Source organism: Maylandia zebra, linkage group LG12 (genome assembly GCF_041146795.1).
Source record: "Maylandia zebra isolate NMK-2024a linkage group LG12, Mzebra_GT3a, whole genome shotgun sequence".
Taxonomy (NCBI): Eukaryota; Metazoa; Chordata; class Actinopteri; order Cichliformes; family Cichlidae; genus Maylandia; species Maylandia zebra.
Genome location: NC_135178.1, coordinates 7,748,228 through 7,776,180, shown reverse-complemented (window position 1 = coordinate 7,776,180; position 27,953 = coordinate 7,748,228). Strand labels below are relative to the sequence as shown.

Here is a 27,953-nt window from a genome sequence, read left to right as displayed (position 1 = left end):
CACTTCCTAACGTTTTCATCAGTCAGGGTTTTTACATTTCAAAGTCCTCCATTAATGTTTTCAGACCACCTTAAAGCCCAAGGAATATCCTAACAGTTTTACTTCAAGGAGTATAAATTGTGGAGCGTTCACAAACAGTTGCTCACTCCCAGACATTTGCACTCAGACACAGATTCCTACTTTATCTTTTTAATGTATTCCTACTTTGCTTGCTATTTTCTTTTGTTGCCTACAACTTACTGCAAATCTAAACATGCTTATTTGACTCTAGCTCTGTGTGTATTTGTAGGTGTCGAGGATAATCCGAACACCGGGAGGTAATGCCCTGCTGGTGGGGGTTGGGGGTTCTGGCAAACAGAGCCTGACCAGATTGGCCTCGTTCATAGCTGGATACAAGATCTTCCAGATCACGCTCACACGGTAGTGTGCTGGCAAATATTAATATTAATATTATTAATGATGTAGTGTAAGTTGTAAACCTCCTAAGGATTGGATTGTGGAGTGGTAGTAACACCTTTCATTGTCAGATTTCCTTTTCTGAGTAATTTCTTCACAAAACATGTCAAACTAAAGTTGTTTTATAATCGTTAGATTTAGTTATAATCTAATCATTAATCATATAATCATCTATAATCAAACCATTAAACTCAGAACCTTTGTCACTGATGAGAAACATTCTGCATTATCAGCTCTCAGGCCCAGCAGCTAGTATATTCTCATTAGAGGTACAGATATCATACTAATTATATGATATCTCAGAAGCTCTGGCTTCACTAACATACTAACTCACCATCACTAACTCGTGCTTCCAAACCTGTCAAGTAGTTTCCTCCTTCAGTCCCTACATTCATTTATTGTCACACTTTCCACCGGTTTGTTCGCCAAACAGATTTTAATGTTTCCTATTAATATTAATGAACCACATGTTTGTCCTCTTAGCTTCACAGCTATCCCTGGTGAAAACGGATACCTCTATTGTGTGTCCCCTTCCTTCTTTTTCATCTGCTCTCTCTGATACACACATAAAACTGATTTTCAGATGCACATCCAGTACAGATAGTTCTCTTATTTCATGCAAACCCAATTTACTCTCTTTCTCTCCCTCTGTCTGTACAGTAACTTAGACTTTCTTGTTGCTTTAATGTACACAATTTCTTTTAAACTTTGTTATCCTAACACTATTATTCCTACTAGAGATTTTTTAAAAGCATTTATTTTGGTATATATGCTGCAGTGGATTCTTAGAAGCACACTAGACTGCATATAAAGAAGCATTTCTATCATCACAGCAGCCCTGAGTGGCTAGTAGTCATGCTGTCTGTGTCCGGGCTCTTTATCCTTATGGCTGACACAATGTTACTTTTCACTTAAGCAGCTTTTCTCCCTTGAGTGGAGAGGTTACTCTTTACCTGTATCTTGCTTAACTAGCTTCATTGTTCTCAAACTGCCATTATTTTGTCCTCAAATATTATTTCTTCTTTTACAAACTGGTCAACTCATCACTTTTGCTGGGTTGAGTTGGGAACAGGTGTGTTTATTTTTAATAACCAGCAATGCGTATCTAGTCTGGCAGTCACAGCGTAACTCCCAGCCACTTAGGGCTGTTGTTATAATTTCTTATTAACTACAGGATGGAGTATCTCATCTCACTGATAATCATTAAAGAACCAGATGAAAGTAATCTGTGGTTTCTCTCTCATGTTGTTTATGCAGTTAATATCTCCAATTTGCAGCTTCTTCCATTTTCCCTCTAACTTATTTTTCATCTGCCTCTTTATAATTCAATAAATTTGACATTCACACACTAAAGCAGGTGAACTTTCAAGCTAAGATGTGCTTCACTTTCATCGTCCAAGCCTCAAACTGGGGCGCCGACACTTTTTTTTTTAAACCGCTCTCACCAATAAATGTAGTTTGAGCTTCAATCTCATGAGAAATTTCATGCAAATTGGCACATAAATAGATGAATTAAAGTTTTTATGCGATCTAGTTTTCTGCTGCTGCACTTTTTGATTGCATTTAACTACGTATGGATGATTTTTAGAAGCTGTAAAATTAGTTATTAGTGAAGAAAGGGTGTGCATATTTATTTTATGCTTTTCTTTTCCAGCTCATACAATACATCCAACCTGATGGATGACCTGAAGAGTTTGTACAGAACAGCTGGCCAGCATGGAAAAGGCATCAGCTTCATCTTTACTGACAACGAAATAAAAGACGAGTCCTTCTTGGAGTACATGAATAATGTGCTGTCATCTGGAGAGGTCAGCAGCACACACAAGGAGAAAAGATTCCAAATAATCCGTATTCATAGTAATGTAATCCTCTACTTAATGTGGGTCACAGTTAAGGCTGTGAGACCAGAACAACAAGAGAATATGCAGTGTGCAGTGTTTGAAAGTTGTATAGTTTTAAATTAAATAATCAATGAGAGGTTAAGGTATCTTTAAAAAGGCATCTGGTTGTTTCTACTTCTTTTATATCATTAATAGACAGTAGTGATCCAGTGCTGTGCATGTGCATGGACTGCATTGGCTCTGTTGTTGTTTTTCAGGTGATATTACAGTATATCCTATGGTTTGTAATCAGGAGTTATAGCTTGGGGAAACAGTTACTTAGATATAAGTTGCATTCTAACTTGTTTTGAGCCACTAGTAGAGTCTTATTTGATAAGCTGCCATGTGATGTTGCTACCATGATATCCATTTCTCTTTGTGGATTTAGCTAAGTGAAGTCAACAAGATATAAGCACATGTTTCACAAGCTATATGGCCGATTTCTAACCCCAAGATATTTTAAAGGTAGTATAAAAGATGGAATTTGGGGAGATGAATCTAATCTTCATCATCTTCTTAAATAGAAATTCATGTATGCTACACTTGACGCAGCCTAATATTGACCATGAACACTACAGCTTGCTCCGTACCAGTCCAACTTAGTGTGTCACTATTAACTTCAACACAGTGTTTGAAAGTAACTGGCATAGCCTGCACTAAACTGTACCAAACTGCCTAGTGCAGTATTTATATGGAACTTTTGAATAATATAAAGGAGAATACTTCAGTTTGTTTTGCAAGATGTTTCACCAAAAACACAAGTCAGCAACTCATCATGTCTGATTTAAAAACTCTAAAATGAATTTTGGGGCAAAATGCGCAGACATAGTTTGTGTGTTTTCTGATATTTGTTGAATTATGTGAAAAGTTACTCGAAATTACCCACCTTTATTTAAAAAAAAAAAAAAAAGACAAAACAAAACGAGTTACTCTATTTATTCAAACTCCTGTTCTGTAGCACAACAGGCTAAAGTACAGCCTCTAGCTAGCGCTAGTAACTTTAATAATATCAGCACCATAAAGCCATCACAGGGTCAAGAATGAAATATGGAATGTGCTGAGAGCTTAAGCAGAAAATGTAATTATTCTTATTATGTACTGAGCCGTATCATGCCGTCACTGGAAGCGACACCAATGCGCATTCTGTTAAATTTTATTGCTCATTAGCTGAAGGTGCTGAAATGGCCTTTTAGATTATTCTGGGCCACTTCAGTCTCTGTTCATAAGGCATTCAAAATGTTATCCATACCTTTTATTTCCTGTCTTTATTATACAGGTTTACCATAGTTATATATTCTCTAAAATGTTTTTTTCCAAAGCTACTCTTGCTTTTCTAGATGGGTTTGGACAAAGACTGACTGACTTTTCATTGACTTTTCTGCTAAATGGCTAAAATTCCTCAACACTTAATGCAAGTTTTGTGTTCATCCCCTAAAATTATATCATAAAGTCTGAAATGTAAGCCTGCCATAAAACTTTAACTGTTTATAAAACTGTTTACAGAGCTCAGTTAGTGTTGGTGTTGAAAAATATATGGTTCCAAGTTTAAGTAAGAGGTTGGAGTCTCATTGTCTGATAGTCCATCTGAATGACTCATACTGATATTTTATATTAGATAATGTTACTGTAATTGGTCTGTAAGGCACTACAGTACAGAAAGCTACTTGGTGCTTCCTTAAGCAAGTTTTCAATCCATTGGTGTCTTTGTTCTGCAGCTTTTCTTTGCATGCTTTACAAACTTAATGTTTTATATTGCATGCATTTTATATTTATATTTTTGTAATTTGCCTTTGAATTGCTTTATAGTTACTGGAGAGGTGGACTTAGAGGTGGTGTTTATTAGAAAATTGTACAATTTATGAATTCTTTGGCACAACTATAATTGTCTGATTCACATATTATCTTTTTATGAAAGCACTGGCACCAGCTATTTAACAGTCACACATAGTTTTGGAAAACCTACAAACTGTTGTACTCGCTCAGATAGCTGTGTATATTCACTTCAAGTCAGCTTAATTTAGTTTTGTTTAAAAATCATCAGTTTACAACACAAGTCTACTCAAAGTGCTTCAAATTGTGAGGTCAAACCCTTAAAATATTAAAGAGAATCCCAATAGTCCTCAACAAGCAATTACTTGGTGACATTTGGGAGAAAGGACTCTATTTTAACATGAAAAACCTTTGAGGCCTGTGTGAGAAGATAAGGAAAAGAGCAGGATAAAGAAGCATGTTAGAAGACAACATTTTGTTTTAGCACTGCATTCCGCTTTGAGTGCAGTAAACATTTCATGAATGCAATCTTAAGAGAGCACGAGTCGTATCAGTTCAGTGCAATTTTAAAAGTGTATTTTCCTCACCATTATGACCGAGTTGCAGTTATTTTCTCTTTGATATTTGTAATGAAATGAAACTATAATGGACAATCACATACAAGTACACCTCTGTGTACTACAGCATTCTTCATTACATCTGCTGAAAGACTCTTTCTCCACTCCCAGAATTTTGTTTTCATCTTTGTCCTGCCCTTTGATTTTTTTCCCCGCTAGTTCTTATGCACATTTCTTACTGTCTTCTCTCTACTCGATGGTTATATTTTCTCTTCCCTTTCCTTCTCATCTTTTCTCCTCCTCTCCATGTTTGTTTACACAGTTGGGAGGGGTTGTATGAATTTTTGCCACCACAGGATATTTAGACAACTTTCAAAGCCCTTATTTTGAACTCCGTATATTTACATTTTGTTATTCGGGAAGTCACTTAATAAAAGAGGTCAGAAGTCAGATCAATTCATGTGACAAGTATTAAGCTTCCAGTGAGGTTTACCAGCACTCACCAAGCTGAAGCTCTTACACTGTTCGAAGTCAGTGGATATCATTGGATTTGACATTTAACACTATGGGAACACCATGATAAGAGCCATGCAGTTGCTTTTTCCCTGTTAGTTTCCCACTTGTTTTCCCTTCTTTCAATTATTTATTTTCCCATCTTTTTGTCTTCTTTTCTTTACTGTGTGAGAGAAAGTGACAGAGATGAGAAACAAAAAGGAAAAGCAAGCTGTTATCGTGATATTGTTTTTTTGTGAGAGTAACAGATGGTTAGGGACACTTACCACAACACCACATAGTCCCCCATGACACTGTTTCACTTTCTTAAATCTGAGTTACATGTTCTCTCTAATGGAAACTGGGGATTTGGAGAAATGACTCAGCTTAAAACATTTAAACAGTGAATCTCGTACCTTCATCCACTTGGTTAAACTTGTACCCACCCAGCAAGCTGTTTTAAAACTCACCATTTCAAGATTTTTTGCCAGCAGTCACATACATTTAGTTCATCAGCCAACCAATATACACTTCTACTGAAATTGCTAAGGAAAGAGGTTGAGGTAAGAAGAAGTGACAACTATTGTGAAGTGTGAGGAAGAAGAAGATCCAATTAAAATAATGTTAAAAAATGGTCAATAAAACACAGTATTGTGTAGGGAAATACATGAATGTTTCTAACATTCATGTCTTTGGACTGTGGGAGGAAGCCATTGTATTTGAAGAGAACGTCCAAGGTTTGCACCCACAGCCTTCCTGTGAGGTGACAGTGCTAATCACTGCATTTAAAAGCTGCAACTGCTAGATCTCTGTATGGGAAATCTTTGATCAGATCAGATTGAAAAATTACTCTGTAAAAGATTTGGTTGGCACTATTATCGGAGTAGAAATGTTTGAGCTTTAAAATACACAGCAGTACAGGTACATGGATTGTGGCGGGGTGTGGCTTGGGAATGGCTGCAGGGGAGGATGAGACACATCGGAGCTCCATCAGCTCATCAGCTAAAAAACGCTGCGGCCATGAGTTGTAAGAGACGACAGCCGAAATTAAGAAAAGTGTTAAACGAGCGAACTATGGTTAGGTCCGTCAGTATTGTGATATCAGAGACACAACTGCATGTTTCTGCCTTCAGGTGTCCAACTTGTTTGCCCGTGACGAAATAGATGATATCCTCAATGATCTCATCCCTGTCATGAAGCGAGAGTTTCCCCGGCGACCTCCAACCAACGGAAACCTGTACGATTACTTCATGTCACGAGTTCGACATAATCTCCACGTCATTCTGTGCTTTTCCCCTGTTGGGGAGAAGTTCCGGAACCGAGCGTTGAAGTTTCCGGCGCTGATCTCTGGTTGCACCATGGACTGGTTCAGCCGCTGGCCCAAAGATGCACTGGTTGCAGGTATTTTTAACACACAGTTTTATTTTCACAAATGTGACCTGTCTGGTGCTCGCATTTCTTTTCAAAAATGTATGCGGTACATGTTATACTCTGTTTATTTCAAAGTGGATGCTGTTATATGAATACAAGATATCGACTTTCTTTGCGCTCTCTGAGGTTTTTCTTCAGTTAATAATGTCCTGTCTCGTTTCTTCCTGTCCTTCAGTTTCAGAGCACTTCCTGTCTGTTTATGACATAGACTGCTCAGCCCAGGTTAAATGTGAGGTAGTTCAGTGCATGGGCTCCTTCCAGGATGGTGTAGCGGAGAAATGTGTGGACTACTTCCAGAGGTACAGTACATATTAGGGGTGCAACGATACACAAAATTCACGGTTCGGTTCGATACTTTGGTGTCACGGTTTGATATTTTTTCGATACAAAAAAATGTTCATGCCTTTTTAATTTGTCATTTATTAAAATTATAAATATATATTTTAACTCAAAAGTACAGTTTTTAAATTTAACCCTAACCCTTGTGCGTGTTTTTTATTTTGACAGCAAATGCGCACCTGCGGACCACTTATGTGCAGCCCTGGTTATTTAGCTCGTCATATTGCAGCCACAGAAATTCTTTTGTCCATGAAACCATAAAGCTGCACTTTCTTTTTGCCTTATAGTCTCATTTGTCATAACTTCTCCGTTTTGTGGTAAGCTTTTCTTTGGCTGTCACTTCTTCACCCTGACCTGTCTTATTTGGCTCAGCAGAACTGAAATGCTTTTATACACACACTCACATAAGCTCAGCGATTCTCTGCGCGATCAACCTCTCACATGTTTAAGCTTGCTGCGGGACATTTCACTTGTCATGTTTGCATAGTAAGCTAACGATTAATAAGACGATGTCAGAGGAATTGGTGCACAAATTATCATCACTCACAGATCAGTGCTGTCGCTCTCTATACACAGTTCGCAAGATTGCAAAGTGAAAGCAAAAAAACAAGCGCAAATTCAAACGCGATTTCAATATGTCACATATTGACAGTGGCTCACCGATGCCAATGACATAATTACCCAGCTACATTTCTGAAAGAATGCAAAAGCATTGACATATATTTTTCCTTCCTACAATAGCCCGACGGGCAGGGTAGCCCGTCTGAAAAAAATCGCTAGCCCCAGGACGTCGGGCTAGCGATATTGCGAGCCCTGTATCTGATTGAGGAATCACTCATCTTTGGAAAAGAGAGTTTATTACAGAGAAATGCCTCTTTCCAAAATAAAAGCTATGCTATCCGCTTCTTCTGGGCTATATTCTCAGCAGCATAAGGAGAATCATGTGCTAACAGCTGTCTAAATAACTCGGCTAAAGTTAGTAGCATGCTTGTTGTTTTTGTCTTTGCACTAGGATGATGTCGGCGTAAATGTGCAGTCATATTCGTTGTGTTCCCACTAGTGCTTTCAGGTTAATCTCGTTAAAATGACCTTAACGCCACAACACGGCAAATCTCCGTTAACGAGCTACCCCTGATAGCCCCGTGCATGGGGCTAGACGGCCAACACGTTAACGAACTAACTGCGCTAACACACTAGCTCCCACCCATGTAATTGAGCATTGCGTGGCACATCCAACATACTGTTTTACTTTAGTCCATGACGCGCTTACCTTCAGGGTCATACGTCACATGAAAACCAAAATAATTCCAAACGCCAGATCTGAATGAGGGTGGGGGAGGTTCAATTTGCCATGTTGCAAGGAGAGCTTAACTTCTGTCTCGCTAGCTTGCCCTGCGCTCTTCCTTCTGACAATGCTGTCTGTGTGGAGCGCTCAGTGGATCTGCGCTCGACAGTGCAGCCTAGGCGGAGTAGTCGAACGCAGATTCACTGAGCGCTCCACACAGACAGCATCGTCAGAAGGAAAGTTGATAAAATAAATTACAAATGTTGTATTGTTCGATACATATGCGTACCGAACCGAAAGCACTGTATCGAACGGTTCAATATCGATACGAATATCGTTGCACCCCTAATATATATGTATATATATATATGTGTGTTTGAAGATTATATGCATATATGTGAAGATTGTTTTATGTGTGTCTGCAACGCATGATGATTGTCATAATATTTAGCATGTTGCAGTATTAATGTAACCCAATTTGTTTGAATTTAGATACCGACGCTCCACCCATGTCACACCCAAGTCTTATTTATCCTTCATTCAAGGCTACAAAACCATCTATAAAGAAAAGAGGTCTGAAGTTCAGACTTTGGCCAACAGGTAAATTGTTCAAAATGAGTTCAACAATGTTGTGCAAATGATAACATATGCAAGTTGTGTTGCCATTTAAGCAAACAGAAACCCAGATAGTAGACAGACAGTACACAGAAGCAACAAGTTTGCTGTAATCATATTTGACTTGATCAACTGTATTCAAAATTTCTCCTCTTCAGGATGAATACTGGTCTCCAAAAGCTGAAGGAGGCATCGGTGTCAGTGGCAGCTCTCAGCAAAGAACTGGAGGTGAAAGAGAAGGAGCTACAGATTGCCAATGACAAGGCTGATATGGTACGTTTGTAGGCAGGGAGGGGATTTTTATTTGTATGTGTGTGGGTTTAAGGTTCAACAAGCATACAGAATGCTTCAGCTGGCTTTTTAGTTGCATTTTTATTAAAACAGCAACACGGTCTATGAACTAATCAACAGAATTGAATGGATACATGCTAGTTTGTATTAGACACTAATATAAAGTTTCATGCATTAATAAGAAAGTGAACACAGAATGAAGAGATGAAGTGTTTATTGTGTCCGTTGCTGGGAATCAGGCTTTCCAGTGATTGTTTGGGGAATATTGTATTGTTGCGTAAAATTACCCTCTTGCAGTGAGAGAAATAAGACAAATAGATGTTTAATGGGACGAATGTGTATTTTTTACAGTCATGCTTCAGCATAAGTGAAGCAGTTTAAGCCGTCTCTTTTTTTCCCTCCATTCGTGAACACTCACTCTTGTTATACAGAGACCTCTATATCAGGTAGAGCCTCTTCAGTGTTACAAATGCTCAGATCTGCCGTCTCCCATTGGATTGAGCATTCTGTTTTCTACTTAACCACACTTACGATCTTTTCTCAGCTGAGAAAGTCTCCCAGCTTCAAATCATTTCTCTGTCACTTATAATGTGTGTTTGTTTTCTTGTGCAGGTGTTGAAGGAGGTGACAGTAAAAGCCCAGGCAGCAGAGCGAGTGAAGGTAGAGGTACAAAAGGTGAAGGACAAGGCGCAGGCCATTGTGGACAGCATTTCAGCTGACAAGGCCATCGCTGAGGAGAAACTCGAAGCTGCCCGGCCAGCTCTCGAGGAGGCAGAGGCTGCGCTGCAGGTATGGGATGTTGAAACATGCCTCCAAGGCTTCCCTCCAGACTTAAATTTCTCAAGTAGACATATCTACGTTCAGACGTCTTTTTTGTTTGTTTGTTTGTTTGTTTGTTTTCTTTTAAATCACTCAGAGCCTATAGCCATGCTAGAGATTCACAACATGCTATACGAACCATTTCAGTTTAAATGTTAAACCTGAGTATTTTTTTTTTGAGTACCACATTGGCGGTGAGTGTGAGTGTGTGTGTGTGCGTGTGTGTGTTGGACCGGGGGGTGTATTATAGGATAATTAGTTTTGCAGGTAGTTGATCATAAATCACTTAACGAGACAAATTAAAATGATCTGAAGATTACAAAATGTGCTGGAAAAATGATTGCAATTAATCATTCAACAGCAACGTGACATCGTTGTCTGAACTGGATTTCATGAACCAAATGTCACCCTAATGTTAGTGCCAGTGAAAAAAGGCGGGAGATCACCAGAGTCATCAAAGTTCATCTTGTAGACACCACGAGTCTTGTAGCTATTAGATTATTTCACTCATAAGCAGAGTTTTTCCTGTGTCACAGCTTTAGGGGGGTGAATGTAAGCATGTTTGATCCAGTAAAGCAAAGCATATTTGCTTTTGCCTTCATGATCTAACCCTACAATATAACTTGAATATTTAAAAAAGTGAGGGCAGTCTTTTTGTGCTTTAATGTGTGACTTACATTTACCCAATTTAGATTTCTCCTGCTCTTTTACTATGTATTGCTTCAGGGTGCCACTTAAAGCCCTCTGTGACTTAATGTGTGAAGCTGTATGAATGTTTCTGCCTGCAGCTTTACTGTCCTGGTGTGTCTAAACTTAGTATGGTCGTCTGGTGCCTCTAGCTGCATTGTAATTAAAGCTGTCCTCCTGGGTAGATGGTTGCATGCAGAGCTCCTGTGGCAATTCCCTCATTAAAAAAATGTTATCGTGCAACTGCATATAGAAACCTCGGATTTCTAAACAGACAACCCAAGACTCTTCCTAATGTTGCTGGTGTTCTGCAGTATAGCGAGATTAAAGTAAAAGATATTTTCTAACTTATTCAAGAACATCAGTTTTAGTGGCAGAGGAGTTGAAGGAATTCATGTTTCCTTTCTTCAGGCTTTTCATACCACACTGTCACATTAAAATATTCACCGACCGGTTCTGTTTCCTGATTAATTTGGATATTCACCCAGCCTTTAAAAGGACCGAGTTTGTGTGTGTGCAAACTCAAGGTAACGGTACCATTCTATAACATTTCCTTGTCATACAAAAGGAGCTGATTTGCTAATAGTTACAGTGGATTAATGATGACAGTAAAGCATAAAATGGTTTAGTTTTTGTAGTTCTTGCTGAACTGGAGTGATGATTTTATTTTGTAACAATGGGCTTAGTGAGAGATTTTCATAAGAAGCTGTAGGAGAATAGAGGATATAGGCTAGTGAAAGTAGAAGTACATGATAACCCAGACTGTCTGGTGGCTGACACTCTAGTGGGAAATTCAGGCTTGCACTGAGTGGAAATGGAGCAAGGAAGAGAGAACAGAAATGGGAAGTGCAAAACAAGAAAAGATAAGAAGAGAGTAAAGCAGCCGAACAGTTCTCACAGGAACATTTTCTTTACTGGTCTGCTGTCTCTTGTTTTAATCAGTCCCTGGAGGAAATCCTGTGTCACCCTCTCCTGAACTCCTCTCATTCTGCCACAGTTTATACTTACAGTCGTCGTGTTGTTTCCCTCTGCACACCTCCTCTGCTTTTATATTCTGAAACTGGAGAATTAGGTATAATCCTCATTAATGTATCTGTCTCTTCTTTGAACACGGTAATGAGAAACAAATGATTTATCCTTTGTTCTCGTCATAGTAACGCGCTGCTCTAATCGTCTCCTAACATGCTCTGCGTTTGTCCAGTTTGCTGGCGTCAAATCCTTACTCGACTTACTTGTCACATGTTTCCAGCTCTCCCATCGGGGTCATGCCATACAGTAAATGACTGTTCTAAATTCTCCCGCTCTCCGTTTGTCCTCTTTGCCCACATAGACAATTAAACCGTCGGATATTGCCACAGTACGGACACTCGGTCGCCCCCCTCACCTCATCATGCGGATCATGGACTGCGTGCTGCTGCTCTTCCAGAGGAAGGTCAACCCTGTGAAAGTTGACCCAGAGAAGAACTGCAACACTCCTTCATGGCAGGAGTCATTAAAACTCATGACTGCTGGAAACTTCCTGGGCAGTCTGCAGGTGCAGTAACATTTATTTAATTTGTATATAGTTAAGACTGAAGTGCTCATATTATCTCAACACATGATTCAGGATTTATGCTTTGTGTTATTTGCCATGTTTAACATGAATGAAAGCTACATTCTACATAATAGAAAGGGCTAAACTTAGACTCTTAAGAGTTTAGTCTCTGCACTTCCATAAAAGTGGTTCATGTCTTATTAAAATATTTATTTGTAAACACCTTTTATTTTAAACATAACCCATTGATGCCCTGATTTAAATAGTTTTTTTTTCATCCTGATGCAATTTTGGTCTCAATTGAGTACATGCTCTATTTTCTGTCTTTGTCCCTTTCAGTATGTATTTTTTCATTTTCTCTGGTTTTGTATAGCTTTGCATTTTCAGCATTTGTCTAAATGCACAGGCTGAAATAAGTCCCAGATTAAACCGCCGCATACTCATTCTGTTTTTTCTGCCTCTTTTCCCCTCCTGAAGCAATTCCCCAAGGACAGCATTAATAGGGAAACTGTGGAGCTCCTGCAGCCTTATTTCGAAATGCCTGACTACAACATCGAAACAGCCAAGAGGGTGTGTGGCAATGTAGCTGGCATAGCATCCTGGACCAAAGCCATGGCTTCCTTCTTTTCCATCAACAAGGAGGTCTTGCCCTTGAAGGTAACAAACATTATTGCAGATCTAGTAGAGTGCTTCCTCAGAAAAGCAGAAAGTGAACTGAATAATCTACTATTCCACTGACTACCAATTGGCATCTGTAAGTTAAACTCACCCTTACAAATATGTATTATGAAACACCTCCTAAAATGTGTAACATTAGGGACACACACACACTTTTTGGACTATTCTCCCAATCTGATGAATATGAAACATTTCATTCTGTAGAAAAACCACAAGCCACAAAAGCACAAAAAGGCACATTTCCACACTGCAGCAGCAATAATTTGCTGATGGTAGAAGTTTGAAGTGCAGCAAAATTCAGAAGTATTTATCCACTGATTATAAACATTGGGTGCATCTCAGATTTTCAAGGCTTACGTTTTTAATCTTGTGATACAAGCCTGAAAATGGATTTCCTCAGACTCCTTGTGCTCAAAGACTGCTTATTTATGCAGCAGGCTGCACTATTTATTTGCTTTATGTCACTGGAATCCCTGTGAATTATTCAATTATTAATTATGAATTATTAAATCCACACACCCAGATCTGATATCTGCAGAAAATATGTGCAAAGTCTTGATTATTACTGCACAGCATCACAAGTTGTGTAAGCTAAAAGCTTACCAGCTGAGCCTTCTCTCACCTTCATGCTTACCCCAGAGATAAAATACAAACATACTAAATCTTTATTTTTGTCATTTTTTTGTGTGTGCCATTTTTGACAACTAAATGGATCAGCAAAATCAGCCACTAAAGGCAAAGTAAAGTGTTTAACAAAAAGAAAAACGGTGTATTGCATCCATGATTGACCTTTAAATCAAACATTTTCTTGATCTGTGGCTGTTTTTGGGGAAAAAGGACTTATGACTTAGTAGAGAATACAGAGCTAACATTTTCAATGTTAGAACGTTTCTAAAGTGTTAATATTCAGCCTTACCTTATTCAGCAGTTAATTCTTCCAAAACAGAAAATTATTTGGTCAAAAAAATATAGAAATTTAGAAAATATGTTTAGAGATAATGTAGTCTAAGCACAATGGAAAAGTGGATATAAAGATGCCAGACAGTGCCAATGACCGCTTTCTAACCAGAAGCAACTGAACTTTACTTCAACTAATCTCTCTTTTACTTATCATTTTTTAAAGGGACAAACTTACTTAACTAGTCACCCTCTAAACTGAGTGTCTCTAGTTGGATGAGTGTGCCGAGCTTGGTCAACGGAAGAGGTTACAGAATCATGAGAAGCACTACACAGAGTTGCTTGCAGAAGCCTGTTAGCTACAAACAATACAAAACTAGCTAACAAGCAACCTTTAGTTCATGCCAATCAGGAAACACAGCATGGCACGTTGTTCACACTGTCCTGAATAGCAAAGTGGCAGCTCTTTTAAAGCGGCTGCTGTGATTAGTGCTGTATTCCAGTTGAACCACTGCACCGGGGCAACTGTCCAGTCATTCGTGAGAGAACGCAGAGCAGGCCAGGAGGCAGGATGAGAGACAAGTCCAGGCACCAATCATTAACAGGGGCTTGCACATGCTAATAAGCATACAAAACAGACAGGGCTAATCACGCCAGATGAAAGAGCGAGGTGACCCATGGCTGTAACATGTGCTTTCACCAACACAAAAGGCAAAATTCTTCTGAAGAATCACCCACTCGGTTAACTACAAGTAAATACAAGCTGCTGTGAATGTCTGATGGGTCATAGTCATTTAAAGGCATTTACAGTGTACATTTATGCTTTTGGAAATGTTGCCTGATGATGACATCTGTTGCTGTCACCCTTGTTAGTTCTCATTCAACACCTCTCTCTTTTCTTAACTGCATTCTATTCTTTTTGCTCTAGCCACCAATTTCTTTTTCCTCCTTTCCACTTTGTTTCCCTAATCCCCCTCCAAACACACTCACACACAGCTACATATATACACATCCCTCGGCACTGTTGTTTTATTTTGACCTTTTGTGGAGCACAGCCTACAAAACAGATTTTCTGGTTTCGAGCCCAGTGGTGTTTTCCCTTTAAGCTGGATACAGAGATACAGTCGAATGGACAGACATGCAGAAAGATGAGACGGGATTTTCTTTTCTTTCTCTACAACCCTAGCTCTATACACAAACTATCTTTTTGCTTACTTCTGTCATCTTCAAACTCTTTCTTTCAGTGTTTATGTCCATTCTTCTAAAATATCTTACTAACCATTTTCAGACATTTCTGCCTCTATTAGATAGCACACTGGTAACTGAGGCCATGGGTTAGAGTTGAACGCTGGCTGCTGCATTTAATCTTTGTGGGTTGCGCATGCTGTGAGATAAACTGGCATCCCACTAACCATTTAACTATTTAATGACTTTTTCTCTGTTTTTTACCTGAAGCTTTTAATGTGCAAAAAACAAAGCAAACAAACAAACCATCACAGCTCTCCCCTCCACACTCTTTCATTGTTTTTCTCTGTTTTTTCTAGGCTAACTTGGCCGTGCAGGAGAATCGTCTGACCATAGCTAATGCGGACCTTCAGAAAGCTCAGGCTGAGCTAGACGCCAAGCAGGCAGAGCTTGATGTGGTACAGGGGGAATATGAGAAAGCAATGATGGAGAAACAGGTCAGCAACTTCATCAAAACACAACTGTAATTTAGTTCAGTACACAAAACCTGTGTGTTGCTCCTGATATAGGAATTTAATACCTTTTATCTTTTATTTGAAAGTGCAACAATTACTATAGGGGATAAACTGTGTTTATTATTTGTTACATGATATTTTTTCCCACGTTCTTCAAGAAAGCAAAATGTTTTTTGAGAATATCAATGTGCCACTGATGTAATAACAATATTATTATAAACTGCAGTATGTACAGTATGACAAATGTACCATAAGATCTGTGACAGCCTGGCTAAAAGGAAAAAAAGGACTGAACCTTAGTTACTGAAGTGACTGAGTAACACCGGTTAATCCTCTGTGGAGGTCTGTGAGAGCATCTGGTCTGTGTTTTCCCATGTTCAGTACACTTTGTGATGTGAAATGTAACATCTTAATGGAACAGCAAGTGAATCAAGACTCCCTGATTAAGAGACCAGGACGGGAACAGGTTATAATGTCATGATTAAGATGCAGAGACTGTTCATCTTCCAGGGCTAAAAGTGAGACTGAAAGGCTCGTTGCAAAGGCATTTGGTGTTGATGATGGACAGGAGTGGCTCCAAGTGAAGACCAAAGTCTCGATGTAAAACAGAAAGCAAGCTTTATTAGGAATGCAGTCGAAGTCCATAACTAAACAATAAAAGGCAAAAAACAGAAAAAGAACTGGAAATCTAGATGGCTCTCTGGATGAAGACTGGGAACACTAGGCTCATGGGAAGGAAACAGACATGCTTAAAAATATCATAGCTCAGTCATTAAGATACTGATGATCTAAACAGAATCTGATGGACTGTAATCAAGTGTTTAATTCAATTATGTTTAAAAGGCAAGTTAGATTTGCAGCATAATTTACCATGGTGATATAACTCGGTAAGAAGTAAACCACCTTCATAATACAAAAAACTCAGGGTTAGCCCTGAAAGTACCAGGATAAGATGAAATTCTGCTTCATAGCACAGGCCACATGCCTTTTTCAATATTTCCCCTTTATAAAGTGGTAAAATATATTTTTTTAAAAATGAGTCCTGGAAAGCAAAAGAAGACAGATAAAGTGAAGATAACATTAACAACAATAGCTTGGGGCAATACAAGCTTCCCAGGACGTGTTAATCTGTCTGCATTTGTATGCTTTGTTTGTAATCACAGATTTAACACCCAGCATTTTCTTTATTTTGCCCAAGTCACTGTGTTCCTGACACATCACACTACTTCTTCTCTCCTGTGACCTGTTGGAACAGCACCACCTCTCCTTTATAGTCCTCTTGATTTACAGAAGAAGCCCTCGGTTTTTCTCTCCTGCTTAACAAAGCACACACTTCAGCAGTGTGGAAGGGCACTGTGTCCCTCTCTGTCAAGCAAAAAAACCTAAAGTGTGGCTTGCGCATGCAGTGAGGGGCAGTTCGCTGGTGAGCAGCTGAGGGAAGAGGCAAATATTCTTAGATTCATGCGTACTAAGTTAGATAATGATGATGGGTATGTAATTCTGATGAACAGAGATGAGCTTTTAGGGGTTTAATCCACGAATGTGCAGATGGTGGAATAAGACTTGGATAGAGGCAGACACACTTGGACAGACACACAAGGCTAAATAGACACATCAACCTACTGACCTGTTTGCGGGCCCCTTTCCCATCAGACGCTGCTGGAGGATGCTGAGCGCTGCAGACACAAGATGCAGACAGCGTCCAGTCTCATCAGCGGTCTCGCTGGCGAGAAGGAGAGATGGACGGAACAGAGCAAAGAGTTTGCTGTCCAAACCAAACGGCTCGTGGGTGGGTTTCACAGCAGGTTTCAAAAACATAGAGTTAGCCTCTGCAACATAATAACAAATATCTATCATAATAATATGAAGTTCTTTGTGTGATATGGGAAATGTTCTGTGGATAAATAATGTGCAGTGAAGTGAAAAATCTCTGTCTGATGATGCAGTTATACTTGGAGTTATAACCTTAATCTGTCATGTCGTTATTGTATGCTAATGTTTTTAATTTATCAGCGGGATGGTCGTGATGCTACTGTTTGACATGGAATTTCTTGCACTTTTAAAATTACCCCACTAATATTTAGGCATGTTCTCATTTCAGTGCATAGGCAGTGCCACATCTGATTAATATGTAACTGATACACTGATGTGTACTGATAAGTATGTACACGTAACAACGCTTGTTCCTGTTCCAGGTGATGTTCTTCTGGCCACAGCCTTTCTTTCTTACTCAGGACCTTTCAATCAGGAGTTTCGTAACCTTCTGCTGAACGACTGGCAGCGAGAGCTGAAGCAACGTTACATCCCGTTTGGTAACAACCTCAATCTGACTGAACTGCTCATTGATGCGCCCACAGTTAGTGAATGGAACCTTCAGGTCAGTGATCTATTTTGCTAATTAAAGATGTTTTTACATATTAATGCCACCAGCTAGCCCAACCCAGTAACCCTACAAGCATCACTGCTGTTTAGTTTTCTGTCTTCATTTATGCTGGAAGCCATAGCAGAGCTGTATGTTTTAATTTTTTTCAGAAATCTCTCAGTCATAACATGGTATATCATGTTTAGACGGAAACTAGCGAGCTAACTTCCTGCTAACCTATAACTCTAATCTAACCTATAACTATAATCTTATAAATTCTGTTTTCATGGATGCCTGTATGTTAAACGTAATCGTTACACCTGGTAAATCAGCAACGCTGATCATTTTATTAAATGTGAAAGAATTTAGACAGTTAACTCTCTGTGATGTCGCACTGTTTGTTCGACTTTGGGACCTGTCCTGAAACTGACGGAGTTTTGGACCCAGATTGTTCCGCAAGGCTCTTGACTACGGTTGTCATAACGCTCTGACAATCAATTCTTCGTAGCTTACCAAAACATAGTTGTACTAAAACATGTTTTGACAGATTTTTGAGTGCTGTGTACCACATAAAATCGGCACAACCAGAATTCATACATAAGGCTCACTGTCGATTTTTGAGAAAATTAAAGGATTTTATGTGCACCTTAAAATCCTGCGGAAAATAAGGTAATTAGGTTAATTAAAAATTAACTGATAGCGTCATTATTATTATTGTTGGTTGTAGTAACAGTAATGTAGTAGTTAGTAGTTGAAATAAGTTTTGTGAATATATGGGAATCTAACTAGAATTGCTAACATTTTTGTTAGCTTAAGTTGTTTTAACGTTTGTGTAAATGTTAGTTTATGTTAACAGTCATATTTTTTTTTACCCCTCAGCAGTAAAAAGCTGATATGGTGTTGTTGTCAGTCTGCTGGGTCGCCAACCGGGTGGTGTGGACGCCCAGTTTGTAAATCAGATAACTTGAAAACCAGACAATTTAGGATTTTTAAACTGATACCATAGGTGCTACTAAAACGCTGATGGGTAGCACTGGTAGCTGCTAATATCTTTTATTTATCTTTAAACGAGGATCCCAGGAAACATTGATTGCTGGACCATTTATCATTGGTGGAGATACTGTTAAGCATCAAGATTGACCCTCACCATTTATTCATGTTGTGTCTTACAGGGTTTGCCAAATGATGACCTGTCCATTCACAATGGCATTATTGTAACCAAAGCTGCCCGCTTCCCCCTCCTTATTGACCCACAGACACAGGGAAAAATCTGGATCAAGAACAAAGAAGCCAAGAATGAGCTACAGGTTTGCAAAACTATCTTCTACAATTTCGTTTCAATGTCTGAAGCATATAAAAGTTAAATGAATGCATCCATTCATCCATCCGTCATGCAGACTTTTGCATTATACCTAGTCTTCTTCACCAGTCCAAATGTCCTGTGCCCATTTTGATTTTTAGTGGCCTCTAATATCAGAATCAGAATCCTAGAGGAAATTGTGTGTTCACAGTTCCAAGTAAGAACAGTTACTACCAAGTTAAAGTACCAATGAAATAATACTAATTTAAAAATAGAACAAAACAGCTCTAATAAACGAAAATAGCTCCAATTATAAATATCCCAATATATTAGACAACACTGAATATAGACAAAGCTGAAATTGCAGTGCCCTTATATTCCTGTATAGGATGTGCAGATCATAAGTGTGTGCAACTACTGCAGTGTGTACTGGTGGTTTAGATTCATGAATTTTACAGAGAGAGAGCCACCGGCAGGAATTATTTCCTGTGTCATTCAGTGGTGCATTTGGGTAATCTCAGTCTCTCACTGAACGTGCTCCTGTGACTGGGTGGGAGGTATTGTCCAGCATTGTCCTTATCTTGGAAAACATCCTTCTCTCTGACACCACATTTAGAGAGTGCAGCTCCATCCCCACAATGTTACTGGCCTTGTGGATCATCATTGCTTGTTAGTAACTGTGGTACTAAATTCTTTAATGCCCTTGGTCCTTCCTGCTATCCAGTATACAGAGCACAATGTCAAAACCCCCCACAAAAAAACTACCACCAATTCTGCAGACATAATAAGCTAAGCAAAAGTCGCTGACCCTGTTAGGGGCAATCTCTAAGCCGAGTGAATGCATTCTGAAATCCCATTATGAGCATCCTGGAGACACATTTCCTCCAGCGGTAGGTTTCAACCCTTTCTTCAGGTCACATCATTAGAAAAAGTTTATTTATTTTTTTCTAAAAATGGCTCACTTGAAAAGCAATTCTTTGTTAGCTTGAACAGTCAGAATCCGCACATAGAGGCTGACCTTTGTAGCTTTGAAGGAAAAGTGAGGAAACCACACATGTGTCTCCTACTCCTGTTGGAGACAAATATTATTGCTGCTGTGGTCACATAGGAAGGTTATTGTATCGTACAGTAAAATCAGTATTTTTGTCTGTTTTGTAAAATCTTCTCACATTTAGCCCATTTATTTCATATCCTCAGGACAATATCAGGCTCTGTGGTGGTGGTCATCCAAACTGCACATTGAAATCAGACAATTACCATTTTAAAATGTGTTTTCTTGTCTGATCTCAGATCACCTCACTGAATCACAAGTACTTCAAGAACCACCTAGAGGACAGTTTGTCTCTTGGTCGACCCCTTTTGATTGAGGATGTGGGGGAGGAGTTGGACCCTGCGCTTGACAACATACTTGAGAAAAACTTCATCAAAACCGGCTCCACTTACAAGGTAACAACACAGAACGAAATAATCCTACTTAGATCCATGTGTTAGATTTTACTTTTAGTTAGAAGGGTATGAAATTGGCAGGCATGTTCAAAGACTAGTGGTCAGTATGATGAGACTTTGCCAGCTTCTCCTTGGCACGCCAGCTGTCACACCTGGACTGATAGAGCTTGATTAGCTCAGACAGAGAAAAACAAGCTCTCTCGCTGACACTGCACAGGTAGTGTCGACTAGAAGAGAGTTTTAAGTATGAGTATCATTGGCAGCCAGACCACATTTCCTAGATCATATTAATTCTTTTGAGACAGATTAAAATGTACTTGGTAAGTCTGGGAAAAGGGTTTACACTGTGCAGTGTACATTGTACTATTTCCTCCTTTATTTTGCTGTTTTTTATAGAAGGTCGGCATCATTAGATCTTGTCAAAAAGGCACAGTTGGTTCTCTTGACTCTGCTTTGGGTGTTCAGACAGTTTTGAAAGCTACATTAACAAAAAATACAATAAAATATAAAATTTTAAGACATACTCAGGGAAACAAACATTCAATATGTCACCACTTAGAACAAGGGCAAGTGTCGATACTTTAACAGACTTCTGTTGCATAATGAAACTTCCTTTTCTTTTTTATTTCCATCATTTTTGTTGATGCCAAACAAGTTAAATTCACCACATAAATCGAACTCAATCAGTTGTTAAAGTAACATCAAATTAAATACAGTACACAAAGTGCATTCGGTATCCTGTATTAGCTCACATTCTAATGCAAAGGAGTTCAGGCTGTGGAGCATTGAGCCAGTGCAGATGGGATGTTGGTTGATTTGAATGAATATTATTTTTTGGGGGGCGAAATAAACAAACTGGAGCTACCTGATGCTGTTGCGTGAGTTGTGGGTGTTTGGGGGCATGTTAGTAAAAAAACAAAAATAAAAAAATCAAATGATTTTACAGGATGAAGGCTGAAATTGCAGCATACTTTTGCAGAGTGCTTCCTGTTCCTGAGATGCGAAATGCACCGATTTTGACTCTATTGCAGCTTCAGTTTTATGTAATGTTGAAGATAATTGTAGTTGGGAAAATTGCAGATCACAGTTTGAGTGGTTTTGGTTTCATTAGCCTAAATGACGACCCCAAATTAAGCTTTGGAAGTAGACTCTGGGTACAACAGGACATTCATATGTTTTTAATGGAAAAAATGGTTTGCGCTTTTGGAGAAAAAACATTTATATTGTGCGCAAATGTCTTTTCTGTGTTGCTAATAAAGATTTGAACAATTCCAATTTCCTGAAAACACAAATGAGAACACTCTAAATTAATTCTGCACTTTTGGATGCTAAAAATATGAACTTTTAGCATCCAAATACACCCACATTAATTTCCAATGGAAAACCAGAACTCCAACCAGTAATTCCAACTCTGAGCTCTTTATTATGTTATTTGTAAGACTTAATATTCTAAACAATAACACACATACACCCTCTTGCAGGTGAAGCTTGGTGACAAAGAAGTGGATGTGATGAAGGGCTTCAGGTTGTATATGACCACCAAGCTGCCTAACCCGGCTTACACTCCTGAAATAAGTGCTCGCACCTCCATCATTGACTTCACTGTCACCATGAGAGGACTGGAGGACCAGCTGCTGGGCAGAGTCATCCTCACTGAAAAGCAGGTATACAAGTACTCAAAATGGTAGCCACTAAAGCCAGACGATACATAATTAAGGAACATATTTAAATTAGGTTAGCATAATGTACTATTAGACTGTACCCCTGCATTAATACTGCTTATGTGCATCCTTGTAGAACCTGAAATAAATCTTGAACAACATTTAAATGCAGACTCTCTACATCTTTCCCAATCTCATTTTCTCTGTACTGTGACATCAGAACGCCATTTGAATACAAACAATTGCAACCGCCCTGCTTTGGTCAAACACAGTGTGAGTGGGGAATAAAAGTAACCCAGAAATAGTGCTCACGTGTATCGGTACCAAGCATACGCACAAAGACACAGACAAGTGACGTCAGTCTCACTGGGGAATAGATTAGTGAATTATAAATGCACCAAATGCAGGACTCATTGATTGTCACTCTGAAAAGGCTGGTCCTGTTACAGAAAAACAATTTTCCTTTTGCTGATAGCTGGTCATGAAATGAAAGATTTATTCCAGATGGGAAGAGGCTTGTTACTGTATCTGTGTACTAAATTTGGATTTAATCAAATAAGAGCTAAAACTACTACCTCAGCTGTAAGCCCTGCTTCTTGTCTTTACAATTTGTGCAGTTTTCACAAACCCAACATCACTGTTGAATCGTTTCTTTTTACTTTCAGTCAAACTTCAATTCTACGCACAGCTTTCAGCTCCAGTATGACTTACATCTGTCTTTGTAAGCTATTGAAATCATTCATATGCAGTAATAGAAAGGGTATGAATACTAATTCTGTCCTCTCAGACCCACTGGTTTCAAACCAGCCTGCTGTCTTGACCATAATAATTCTCATAGTAAAAGTAAAATTATAGGAAATGTAAAAAAAAAAGCATTTTCATAAATATTTGTGTATTCATATTATATTATATTATATTACATTATATGTAAAGAGCATTTATCATTGATAACAACCTGCTGTGATAGTGTCCAACACAGCAGTTCTTAGGAAAATATGCTTGTAATCTACAATCAAAATAGCAATCTAATTGATTTAAAACACACCTGCCACTTAGAAGTGGTGACTGTTTTTTTTATACCCGCTTAAAGGCAGTCAGTTTAATGGGATGTGGATAGTCGGCCTACTTATGAGCCACCATTAAATTTGACTTAGATAACAAGACAAATTTTGTTTTAGTTTAATCTCTCGCACTCTCAAAACAAAATATCACAATTATTGTCTCTCATACTCTAAAAGGGATTTAGCATGCTGGTCAAATTTATGCTCCCAGCAGGCAAGACTGTGGTGTAAATTTTGATAAGACCTGCTTTCCCCAGTGCAGAAATAACACTTTTGGACACTTAGAAGAGGTAAGCTGGAGTCATTTGCTGGGGCTTACTTAGGACTACGGAGAAAAGGGCGACAACATAGCTTTACAGGTCTTATCATCACCCTGAGGCTATCTCTCCTCTAGGGGCGTTTTTATTCTTCATAAGGATTCTGCTCATCTATTCATTTAGATAAGGTATTTATTAATTTTTTTTGCCAAAATCTCAGCTTCTTGACCTTCACGCGGCTGCAGATATTAGTAAGAATAATATAGACAGCTACCAGAGGCCACCATGATAGACAGGCACCGGAGAAGAGTCTAAAGCCACAGACAGAATCAACTCATCAGAGCAATGCAGAATCAAAGACCTTTGATTTTAATGACAGGCTTTCTCTAGCACCATCCTGCAGCTATATCTGCTCATGTGGTTGTGTTTTCTTTGCTTTTATGACACCAGGAATTGGAGAAGGAGAGGACAGACCTCTTGGAAGATGTGACATCTAACAAGAGAAAGATGAAGGAACTAGAAGACAGTCTTCTCTACCGACTGACGAGCACACAGGCAAGAAACCGCAATGTGTCAGAAATGTTCTTTTTAGAAATGGTTAACTACATTGCCACCAGTGAGAAAATGTTTTATTCATTTGCATGGGTGAGGTTGGGGCCAAGTTTTGTGCATTCTCGTTTTTTAATTAAAACTAGAAATAGTTTGCAGCCTTCTTTTTCTTTTTCTCTTTTGCTTTATAAGATATAAATTGTGAAAAATAATCGTTTTTAAAAAAAAAAAAATTGTTTGTGTGTTTTTTAGGGTTCCTTGGTTGATGATGAGAGTCTGATTCTTGTCCTTAGCAACACGAAGTGTACGGCTGAAGAAGTCACTCAGAAGTTACAGATTGCCGCAGAGACTGAGATCCAGATCAACGCAGCCAGAGAGGAGTACCGGCCAGGTAAGTGAAAATGAAAATGATTTAAAAACAAAGTTCCCTCTTTTTTTGTGTGTTTTTCTAAGTAAGCCTGCAAAGTGTCAGTCAGCCTTCAGTTACACAAATGTGAGACATATTGGTTTTAATTTAAAAAATACAGGCTACAGTTAGTGGGGATAGGTTAATTGGTTAATCCATATTGCCCATAGGTATGAATGTGCGAGTGAATGTGAGTGCGAATGGTTGTCTGTCTCTGTGTGTTGGCCCTGCGACAGACTGGCGACCTGTCCAGGGTGTACCCCGCCTTTCGCCCTATGACAGCTGGGATAGGCTCCAGCGCCCCCCGCGACCCTGAACAGGATAAGCGGACGCGAATGGATGGATGGATGGAGGCTACAGTTAACAGAACATTCTTTCAAAAACCTGTTTAAAAATGTCCTCATGAACGATATTACTTGTTTTGTTGGAGTTTGTGCTTTTGTGTTTCCCTGTGTGATTCCAGTGGCCACCAGGGGCAGCATCCTGTACTTCCTGATTACAGAGATGAGTATGGTGAATGTCATGTATCAGACGTCTCTTAGACAGTTCCTGGGACTTTTTGACCTTTCTCTGGCCAGGTGAGGATACGCTGATATTTACCATTTCCTGCTTAATGAATTGGTTTGCCCATAGTAATTTGTTGTGTGTTTATATGTATATTGGAAAGTCTTTGCAAACTTCAAATCAAGGAACTATTGTGCATTTAAACCACCATACCTTTCTAATGTAAAAACCTGCAAGTTATTACTTCATGAAGTTGTGCAATCATTACTAGTAGTTTATATTTGATTTTAGAGAAGTTCTCACTCTTACTACTGGCAAGTATAATTTTATGACATAGCAACAGAATCTTCAAGTTGCTATGTTATTTAGAAGACCTGTTTATTTCCCTGAAAAGGTCTTCTAAAAGCCCTATCACAAGTAAACGGATCGCCAACATCATAGAGTTCATGACCTTTGAAGTTTATAAGTACGCAGCACGGGGCCTGTATGAGGACCACAAGTTTCTTTTCACTTTGCTGATGACGCTGAAGATAGACATGCAGAGCAACAAGGTCAAACACGAGGAGTTCCTCACACTCATCAAAGGTAAGAGGCAGATGCAAACACTGAAGGTTTTGTTTGTACGGGTAAATTGTTGTTTTTGTGAGCACATGCAACCATGGGTTAGTTTGAATATTTGGAACGTTTCAGTGGGGTCATAACTCATGTTGATTACTGGCATTTAGATGTGCATAAGTATTCTTTATTTATTAGGTATTTAACTGCATATTACAAATATAAAGAATAGAATTTTCGTTACATGAAATAACATCAAACAATGCAACAATATTTCTATGATCTACTAAAATACGCCAAATGAAATCTATTCAGTAACGCAGGAAAACAAATAAAAGATAAAAATGCTAAGACCCAAAATTATGAGTTTCAACACATCTGCTCTGAGCTATGAAAAAACATGGCTTGTATTGACAAAGATTCTTAGTACTAAGAATTTAACAACATCCCACCGTTGCAACAAGTGAGTTTGGGAAATTTCTTCACTCCTAGATATTCCACCATCAGCTAAACTACAAAGTGTTAGACCATGTAAAGTTACAGGGCGGGATCACTGAATACTGAGACACATAGTGCATGAAGGCTGCCAGTGCTGTGCTGACTCACAAATTGTCCAGAACCAAAGATTCTACAGCTAACGAATAGATCATTTAGCTAACAACACTCTACTTCCTGTTTGATCGATCACATGGTTGTAAACATGATTATGATATTTCTTACGGCTTGTTAGAATGAACAGACAGATTTTCTGAAACATATTCATCTGGACAAAAACTGTTTTTCCCTACTTTTTCTTAAGATTTATTTTAAAACACCATTTTGAAATAAAAATGAAAATACAAGGGTTTCTGTAAAGCTATCATTCACATCAAAACAGCCTGAAGGTTTGTTAAAATTGCCATCTGTTTCTGCTGTTTGTTATTCTTTTCTTTAACCATATTTATTGTTTATTTCAAGGAGTAGACAGGTTTTAAACCTCATGACAGAAACTATGCAGAATTTGAACATATTGACACTGTAGCAGTTCACTGAATATGATATGGAGTGCTCCTCACTGTGGGGATAAAACCCAGCAATGGCAACTGGCAGAACCAGAACAGCCACAGTCTGGTGCACGCACGCAGCTTCACCATCTGTCAGCTCCGGCCTGATAAACAACAAATTACAATTCTGATGACTTTTTCTGTGTTTTTGAAGATTGGGTTTACATTTTTACATTTGTTATGTATTTTGGGAGTTTAAAATTGAATTTTTTGCATTGGATCCTCCAGTTATACTTGCAGGTGTCTATATCTGTAATTGTTCATGTTCATATTATTCAGGAGGTGCATCCTTGGATCTGAAGGCTTGCCCCCAGAAACCAGCTAAATGGATCCTTGACATGACCTGGCTAAATCTTGTAGAGCTCAGCAAACTTTGGCAGTTCGCTGATATACTGGATCAGGTACAACATACACTTGATCAATTTAGACATGCCTTGACAGCTGTATGATAGTGTCCTTTAGCCTACAGAAAATCTACCCACTTGGACTTTTATCTTTTAAGTCTTCAGATAGCAGTTCTAATCTATCACATACACACCTGCACACTCACACACTCACATACACAGCAGTTGTCTCAAGGTGCTTATTAAATACTTTTCACAGCTCTTCTTTGCTCTAGTAAGCATGTCAATATCAGTCTCATCATGGCTCACTTCATTTCCCTCTTGTACATAGACACACACTCATCATGATGGACTGTCACTCACACTTAAATACACACACCCTTGTGGATGAATGACAGCACTGTGGTCCCCGTGGAGTCAAAACTCAGTGCTCTGTGAAATGAGCTTAGTTGGAGAAACTTCCAGTCAAATACTTTTGGCTGAGCGTGTGTGTGCGTGTGCGTGTGTGTGTGTGTGTGTGTTAAGTAGCAGCAGGTAGCTTTTTGACTGCTGTAAGTAGTCGTTAAAGGGCATACTCTTTTTCAAGATTACACACATGCCTAAATATGAGCAATATTTTAAAGGTACATTTTTATTGAGATTTAGAAGCAGGGCTTGCTTTATCCCTTTGAAGTGACTTGATTTCTTAAAGAAACTAGTTGTTAAGATGTTGTTAATACAGCTTTATTAGGAAACCTGCCTAATTTTTTCTAATTTTGTTCGATTACACACAGTTATCCATGGCATTGCTGTTGTTACAAAAGATAAAAACATGCGTGTTTAAGGTGATTTATGATTCTGACTTGACCACCATATGTGTCGGTGCCTGAAGTTTTTGCAATGGTGATAGTTTGTAATTTGGGCCTAAATAAGCAGTTTTCCAAGAACAACATCCACCCACAGGTGGGGAACGTTTTTGCTAGATGTTATTGGATTAGCCCTGGACTGAAGCTGGACTGGTTGAGGTCCCCCTGGATGTTGTAGCTGTGTAGCAA

The 27,953-nt window shown here is 38.8% G+C and overlaps 1 protein-coding gene across 1 annotated transcript in view; it reads left to right on the top strand.

Annotated features, from left to right (window-relative positions):
- The window catches only part of LOC101478973 (dynein axonemal heavy chain 5), a 90,081-nt gene that overhangs the window by 27,519 nt on the left and 34,609 nt on the right, over positions 1–27,953 (top strand). The window contains exons 43-62 of the mRNA XM_076890643.1: positions 290–420; positions 2,111–2,264; positions 6,289–6,556; positions 6,762–6,885; positions 8,703–8,810; positions 8,984–9,098; positions 9,729–9,905; positions 11,953–12,156; positions 12,634–12,813; positions 15,276–15,413; positions 17,085–17,220; positions 17,627–17,808; positions 18,966–19,100; positions 20,384–20,539; positions 22,021–22,203; positions 23,969–24,073; positions 24,320–24,458; positions 24,937–25,051; positions 25,372–25,562; positions 26,855–26,976. Coding sequence (XP_076746758.1) covers positions 290–420; positions 2,111–2,264; positions 6,289–6,556; positions 6,762–6,885; positions 8,703–8,810; positions 8,984–9,098; positions 9,729–9,905; positions 11,953–12,156; positions 12,634–12,813; positions 15,276–15,413; positions 17,085–17,220; positions 17,627–17,808; positions 18,966–19,100; positions 20,384–20,539; positions 22,021–22,203; positions 23,969–24,073; positions 24,320–24,458; positions 24,937–25,051; positions 25,372–25,562; positions 26,855–26,976 — 3,063 coding nt within the window. The remainder of the gene's footprint in view (positions 1–289; positions 421–2,110; positions 2,265–6,288; positions 6,557–6,761; positions 6,886–8,702; positions 8,811–8,983; positions 9,099–9,728; positions 9,906–11,952; positions 12,157–12,633; positions 12,814–15,275; positions 15,414–17,084; positions 17,221–17,626; positions 17,809–18,965; positions 19,101–20,383; positions 20,540–22,020; positions 22,204–23,968; positions 24,074–24,319; positions 24,459–24,936; positions 25,052–25,371; positions 25,563–26,854; positions 26,977–27,953) is intronic.